Below are 8,084 nucleotides of genomic sequence, written 5' to 3'. Positions count from 1 at the left end.
TGTTTCAAATTCGCTGTTATTGAAGTTTTCAGTATTTGTTGTGATCCAGCTGGAGTATGTTCATGGTCTATTGCTGGTGTAGTAACTGATTTCCGCCAGCAGATGGAGTTTACTGTTTGTGAGCAACAGAATGAAGTTTTATGATTGATTCAGATTCATTCAACAGCGTTTACTGACAGAAAACAGCTGAAGGGAAATTTACTTGCAGAACCCACCGAGGAGCTCATTCAGGTGTGCTACATATGCTATTCATATTATTAACATTAAATAAAATCAATATTAGGCTTTATACTTCTTTTTGCTGACAGGAGTCTACAGAGAGGCAAGCAGCCAATCCAAACACTCCATTTCAATCACGTGTTTCTGAAACCCGGAATAATAACATCAGCAGCTGTGAGTTTAGAGCGTGAGTTTCAGCAGCAGAACTTCTAGAAGATAAGACTTTAAGTTCCAGATATTAAGACTTTAAATGTTCCAGATATTTGCCCTCTAACTGCCGGGGTAACTTCCAGATATTTGCCCTCTAACTGCCGGGGTAACTTCCAGATATTTGCCCTCTAACTGCCGGGGTAACTTCCAGATATTTGCCCTCTAACTGCCGGGGTAACTTCCAGATATTTGCCCTCTAACTGCCGGGGTAACTTCCAGATATTTGCCCTCTAACTGCCGGGGTAACTTCCAGATATTTGCCCTCTAACTGCCGGGATGTTCGCCGCTCTGCTGTCCGTGTCGCTGCCCTTCCTGCTCTGCGTTGTTCTGGTGAACACCGGCCTGTTTGACTCGGTTCTGGTGGACCTGGACCCGAGTCACTACGCGGAGAAGCGCGTGCACGCTCTGCCCGCGTTCCTGGCGATGCCGTGTAACTGCTTGGTGAACGTGGGTTATATCTGCGTGGGTCTGTACTGGCTGCTGTGGAACCGGCTCGGTACCGAACCCGACCGGAGCCGCTACATGAGGCAGGTGTTCGCGCTCATGGCCCTGGTCTACGCGCCCGTGCAGTGGACGCGCCTGACGGTGCTGCGGCTCGCTCCCGCCGTGCTCGACCAGTGGCTCACGCTACCGATCTTCGCGTGGGTTCGGGTGTGGATCCGGTACATCGAGGAGCCTCCGGGCCGATGGAGCGGCGCGCACGGAGCCGCGCACGGGGCCGCGCTGGAGCTGTGCTCGCTGCTGAGCTACGGACTGACACTGCTGCACGCGCGGGGCTTCGAGGCGGCTCTGGGCGCGCACGTCGCCCTGGCCGTGCACGCGGCGGTTCGGCTGCAGCTCAAGTACGGGGACCGTCGCACGCGCACGGTTCTGCTGCTGGCGGTGCTGTCCTGTGCGGGCTTCGTGGTGCTGAAGCTGCTGGACCACCAGCTGGCCCGGTACCGGCTGTTCCAGCGGCTCACCGGACACTTCTGGTCCAAAGTCTGCGACGTGCTGCAGTTCCACCTCAGCTTCCGCTTCCTGACGGCTCTGGATCAGCGGGTCCAACAGAACCGGGCCAAGGCTGCAGGACTAACAGAACCGGTCCAAGGCTGCTGGACTAACAGAACCGGTCTAAAGCTGCAGGACTAACAGAACCGGTCCAAGGCTGCAGGACTAACAGAACCGGTCTAAAGCTGCAGGACTAACAGAACCGGTCTAAAGCTGCAGGACTAACAGAACCGGTCCAAGGCTGCAGAACTAACAGAACCGGTCTAAAGCTGCAGGACTAACAGAACCGGTCCAAGGCTGCAGGACTAACAGAACCGGTCTAAAGCTGCAGGACTAACAGAACCGGTCCAAGGCTGCAGGACTAACAGAACCGGTCCAAGGCTGCAGGACTAACAGAACCGGTCCAAGGCTGCAGGACTAACAGAACCGGTCCAAGGCTGCAGGACTAACAGAACCGGTCTAAAGCTGCAGGACTAACAGAACCGGATCAGTTGGGTTCTGACTGATGGATGTGCCTGGGGGCACTAGGACCCTGGTGATCCAGGTGAATGCAGCTCACCTGAGCAGGTGTGTCAGCGTCACTCACTCATCAGTCATCAATCTGCTATAATCAGAATCATTTTGGAGTTTTTTATTTTTACAGAATTTGTAATGATAGTTTTCTGTAGCATGTGAGAATTTCTTCACTAAATAAACAGTTTTTGTTTCTGATCTCTGAGGTGAATCTGCTCTAATTCTGTTTATATCCTCTGAGGATTTTATTTAGTCTTTTTCTATTTTTACCTGTAGCTGGGAGTCACTACAAAACATAACAATAGAGATTGTTGAACTTTACAGCCAAAGTGCTGTTTGCTCCTTTTCCTGGTTTGCTCTTGTTATTTTATTTATTTAGTGCTCAGTTGTGTTCAGAGTTCACCTGTTGATTTGACATCACTCCAGGTTCACTCTTCTGTTGGGAGAAATTAATTTATTCTAGTTTGATTGACTCACCTGTTTGCATCGTTAACTATACTCTGTCCAGGTGATTCAGAACATGTTGTCCATGTAGCTACAGAAGGAGACATCACCTGAAGGTGCAGTAAAATGAGAGTCCAACATTACTGTGCTGCACCTGTTTCCTGTTTCCAGGTGACTTTAAGGCTGATCTGTGAACAGTGAGCTGATTTTAGAGAACTGATTGTGCTACGATGCTGTTAACCCGCTTTGAACCCATTTTTCCCAGCTGTTAAAAGTAAACTTAAAATGTTAAACTCTGAAGATTTGAAATGTTTATGAGTGACAAATTTGCAGAAATACAGCAAAAGAGAGAAGAAAGCAGAAGACTGAGGACCTCTGGAGAGACCAGGACTTTGCTCCGGACATTCTCTGACTCTGTGGTGGTCTGCTGACTGGACAGAAGGTCAGGAGGTTCTGGACTCCATAGAGGAGGATGGTGGAGAAGCTCACGTCCATCATGGACTCTGACCCACTGCTGGAGGCTTCAAAAAGACCTCCACCCTATGACAGGTCATCAGCACCACTGGCTGATGGGAGCATAAACCAGACTTATATCATGTATTATTATTATTATTATTATTATTATTATTATCTCAACCAGAACAAACTCTGCACTGCTGCATCTTTGCAATTTTACATTTATTTTCAAGTCACTTTATATTGCTGTTGTCTACAGTGTGTCAATACTGTATATGCTCATTTTAATTTTTCATCCTTGTACATATTGCAATTATTATTACGTTTCTTTGCTGCTTTAACAGTGTGAATTTCCCCTGGCGTGGGGAGCAATAAAGGATTATCTTATCTCTTATCTTGTATCTTATCTACTGCATTTGACAGAAAACTACAGGGAGCAAGACGCCCAATAAATACCACAACTGTACAAATAATACAAGAAAATAATCCAAAAAAACTCAATAAAATAATCCAAATAAAACACTTAGAAAAAGCATAAAAGCAGACCTGTTGGTGTAAAAAGACGAACACTGCTAACTGAAATGATCACAAAAGTCACAAAAAACGCAGAAATTCTGAGTTAAATTTCTATAAAATTCACAAAGAAAACGTTTCCTGTACGGCGGGTGTACGTGATACGTCACGGTGAAACGTGTGCGTCTGTTGCGTAAAGCGGAAGTAAACAATCCTCAGCTGACGTGGAGCAGCGGTCGGTCGACCCGGAGCTAAACTGTTTTCCAGAAACTGGTCTCACTGGTTTAGTTGGTGGCTTCAGCCGGAGTGTGGTTCCTCTGAAGCTCCAGGAGCTCTGCTGGCTGCTGCGGAACCGAAACAGTCTTTAAAAGCTCCATAATGGCGGCAGCGGAGGACAGCAGGCCGTTCGCCGGGCTGTCCGACGTCTCCATCTCAGAGGACATCCCGGTGGAGGGGGACATCTCGGTGCCCGTCGGCTCCTCCAGGAGAGACGACGAGCTGTCCACGCTGGACGAGCCGGTGAAGGAGACCATCCTGCGGGACCTGCGGGCCGTGGGCAACAAGTTCGTCCACGTCCTGTACCCGAAGCGGAGCTCCGCGCTGCTGCGGGACTGGGACCTGTGGGGCCCCCTGCTGCTCTGCGTCACCCTGGCTCTGCTGCTGCAGGGAGGAGCCGCCGACAGCGACGACCAGGGAGGACCGCAGTTCGCTGAGGTAGGACCGTGTTGGGATTAGAGTTAGGGTAGAACCGGAGGTCGCTGAGGCAGGACGGTCCCTGGTGCTGCTCAGCTCCAGTAACAGGACAGGAAATACTCACTAGTTATTATCTGCAAAACGGACTGACAGCCAGGAGGGGTTTCTGAAGGGGTTGCTGGAGGGGCCGCAGGCAGGCTCCAGGACCGACAAGGCAGGGGCAACAAGACTACCATAAAGAGACACAAAACCACCATAAATACCTCATGTAAATAGTCTTCTTAAAAAAAACAAAAACAAACAAACATCTGTGTATATAATGTTCTCTGCGTTTTTGCACTGTGTCTTTCTATTTATTCTGTACTGCCTCTAAACAATTTTTCTCCTTTGGAGCTGCTGTAACAGTGAACTTTCCCCATTGTGGGATCAATAAAGTTTATCTTATCTTAAAGACACAAAACTACCTCAGAAACACTAAACTACCAGAGAGAGACACATAAACTGACTACCAGTTAAAGCATAAATGTTGATGAAGGAATGTAGATGACATAAAAACCCAGAATGTAAACCACCTCAGGGATGGAAAGGAAGCACAAAGTGAAAAAAGCACTTCTACTGGTGGACTTTTAGACTCCATGAAATGAAGTGAGGGAGGTGATAAACGGCTAAAAACGACAGCATTGCATTGGATTTTAAAGTTTACAGTCCTCTGACCACGTTCTGGTTTTGTTCTGGGTCTCAGGTCTTCGTCATCATCTGGTTCGGCTCCATCATCATCACCCTGAACTCCAAGCTGCTGGGCGGCACCATCTCCTTCTTCCAGAGCCTGTGTGTTCTGGGTTACTGCATCATGCCTCTGACGGTGGCCATGGCCGTCTGCCGGCTTGTCCTGCTCGGCGGTACTGGGATGGTCAGCTTCGCCGTGAGGCTGGCGGTGGTCACGGCGTCCTTCGGCTGGTCCACCTTCGCCTCCACAGCCTTCCTCACCGACAGCCAGCCGCCCAACCGCAAGGCGCTGGTGGTGTACCCGGTGTTCCTGTTCTACTTTGTGATCGGCTGGATGGTCCTGACGTTCTCGCCGTCGCAGTAGAGGACGCCAACATGGTTTTAGTGGAGAAGAACTCCGACACCAGAATCTGCCTTTAGGAAGACTACTGAACAGACTCTGTGGGTGCTGAGACAGCATTTGGACACCAGAACAAACTCTGAGGAGCAGCGGTCGAAGCTACCGACGAACAGTTGATGAATATGTTCTTGTCTTTGTATATAGAAATAGTCGATGAATGTTGAACTCCTGAGTCTCTGTGTGAAATATTGAAATACCTGCTGATGCTTTCCAGCAGCCTCACTAAAACCTTCAGTCTGGGAAACTGTTCAGCGTTTCTCTGAGTGTTTTGGTTTTTATAGACAGAAGACAGTCGACTCTGACAGAGTATCATTTAGGATTTAGAGTGTTTCCTGCTGGTTTGAACCTCCAGCTTTTTTTTTCTTCCACACATGAAACTGAACAGTGTCAGATTTAGTGCAGATAAGTCCTAAACTGTGTTTTGAAAATGAATCCAGTGTGGACAGACGCTGGCAGACAAGATTTGAGTTTAATTACAAACTAAGAGCAGTAATTCACATTTTCTGATTTCATGTTACCCTGTAGACCTGGAACTTTGTACTGAAGCTCATTTCCACCAGCAAAAGAAAATTAAAAGTCAAAATAAGTCAAAATTCTGAGATAAAAATAAAAATGTTGAAATAAAGTAAAAAATATAAAGGAGATATGAAAAAGTCTGCGTTTTGGAAATAACAGAACTTACTGAGTCATTAATTATTTTTTGAAGTTCACTAAGTTTAAGGAACTAAAAGGTTTATTAATCAGAAATTTGGTATGAAAAGTTAAAAAAGTTTGAAATTATTAGTACCAAATGCTCTTTTTTAATTTACACAGTATTTTTGGCAGACATTAACATTAAGTCATATTTTTGAAGTTTTAACTTTTTGTCAGAATTTTCACTTTAACTTCAATGAGTCCAAATTTTGACTTTATGTCAAAGCAGTGAAATAAAAAGTCAAAACTGTGACATTAAATCTAAACTGAGATGAAAAGAAAACAGATAAGAGTCCAACCTATGACTTTAAAATCTAAATGTAGATGTAATAAATAACATGAGATAAAACCTCATAGACTGAGATAATTTAAAAAAGATGACATCAAAATGAAAAATGGATATAAAAGGTAAAACAATAACTCATGATTCAAAACAATAATTCACTCAACATTAAAAGAATGAGATAAAAAGCTGAACAAAATAAATCTAAAATTCAAAATGATGAAAATAAAGTAAAAAATAGTTCCTTATTTAGTAAAATGTTTGACTCAGTAACTTTAAAGTTTTTTATTATCTCAGAATGTTTTCTTGAATATTTGAATTCACTTTCTTTCCTCATGATGTTTGTTCTGTAAATCAGTTTGAACTTCAGTCATTGAGAAGAAAACTGCAGAAAATAATAACATTCACTTTATTTTTCAGTTAACATTGAACCAGCTTCAACAGTAAAACAGGTTCTAATAAAAGGTCAAACAAATTAAAGAATGAATCTGTGGGTGTTTGGACTCTATGTTTTGCATCCCTTCATTTGGGTAAATCCGATGTTTCTGTCTGTCTATATGCTGGCAGGTAAATGATTAGTCTGAAAAGCATTTTGGGAAATGTAGGAGTTCTGTACCTGAGGCTGGTGTCTCTGAGGCAGTGTGATGTCTGGTTTTATGGGATGAATCAGCTGATTTCCCATCTGTGACAACCGTCATCATGTCATAAATCACCGGCTTTAGTTGTTAATTTTTGTAATTTGTGTTTAATTTTACATCAGCAAAGGAAAAAAATAAAAATCTGTTTGAGCAGCTGTGATTGTTGGATTTTCAGTCCAAGTGTTCCTGACGTACAGACACTTCACAAAGAAAAGATCAGACACATTTCATGCTCTGAATGGGTTAGCTGTTCCAGGGAAGTACCAATACAATATAATAAAGGAGAGTTTAAAACAGCCTACAAAGGTAAAGAATCTACACTGAAATATTAAACCACAGGAGGAGAGTGGCTATATGGCACACCTGTGCAGGTAATTTCACAGTAAACCTGTTAATCTGCATTCTGAATCACTGCTGCAGCGACTGAACGACAACTGAAGACACTGAAAAAACACAAAACATGCAAACGTTTGGACTCTGTGGTCGATGTGCAACTCATCTGGACGTTTTCAGGTTTAGGGTCACACACACGCACGCACGCACGCACGCACGCACACACACACACACACACACACACACACACACACACACACCTATGTCAAATAGATGGATGGATGGATAGATAGATAATTAATCCCGAGGGAGATTCATGAAATGTTTCCGTTTTTTTAATGAAACAGGAAGTTGTGTACAAACATCCTGTAAGCCGGCTGTGCAACGAGTGAACAGGGACCGTCTGCAAATAGCAAAACCGCTGCAACAGCGAAGAGACACAGATATTCAATTACTTAACTTTTATACACTGTAGTGTCACCAAATTTACTGCAGCCATCAATTGTCTCCTGCTGGTCATACTACAATTCTTGGTTTGACACTAAATACAAAATCTGAATTTTAAGAAATTTTCATTATTTTAGTATTGTTTTATTAGTAATAAATTCAATAACTTCACTCTTGTTTACTTTAGTGTCACCAAAATCACTAGAGCCTTCAATTGTCTCCCACTGGTCATACTACAACACTTGGTTTGATATTAAATAAAAAAATCTGAATTTTAAGGAATTTTTTTCTTATTTTCTTATTATTTTATTAGTCATAAAATTCAATAACTTCCCTCTTACACACTGTAGTGTCATCAAATTCGCTGGAGCCATCAGTTGGCTCCTGATTGTCATACTACAACTCTTGGTTTGACACTAAATGCAAAATCTGAATTTTAAGAAATTTTTATTATTTTATTATTATTAGTCATAAAATTCAATAACTTCCCTCTTACACACTGTAGTGTCATCAAATTCGCTGGAGC

General features: G+C 43.8%; 2 protein-coding genes across 2 annotated transcripts; both read left to right on the top strand.

Annotated features, from left to right (window-relative positions):
* The first annotated feature begins 369 nt into the window (after positions 1-369).
* On the top strand, positions 370-3,226 carry LOC111586485 (transmembrane protein 187). The gene has a single exon (XM_023296212.3). The coding sequence runs from the start codon at positions 706-708 to the stop codon at positions 1,558-1,560; it is 855 nt and encodes a 284-aa protein (XP_023151980.1). The 5' UTR covers positions 370-705; the 3' UTR covers positions 1,561-3,226.
* Positions 3,227-3,533: 307 nt separating this feature from the next.
* On the top strand, positions 3,534-6,938 carry LOC129349361 (protein YIPF6). The gene is made up of 2 exons (XM_055012446.1): positions 3,534-4,059; positions 4,781-6,938. Exons 1-2 carry the CDS (start codon positions 3,724-3,726, stop codon positions 5,126-5,128), a joined length of 684 nt encoding a protein of 227 aa, XP_054868421.1. The 5' UTR covers positions 3,534-3,723; the 3' UTR covers positions 5,129-6,938.
* Positions 6,939-8,084: the final 1,146 nt, after the last annotated feature.

The sequence above is a fragment of the Amphiprion ocellaris genome, chromosome 7, assembly GCF_022539595.1.
Source record: "Amphiprion ocellaris isolate individual 3 ecotype Okinawa chromosome 7, ASM2253959v1, whole genome shotgun sequence".
In the NCBI taxonomy this organism is placed as follows: Eukaryota; Metazoa; Chordata; class Actinopteri; family Pomacentridae; genus Amphiprion; species Amphiprion ocellaris.
This window is presented reverse-complemented; position numbering and strand designations above follow the sequence as displayed.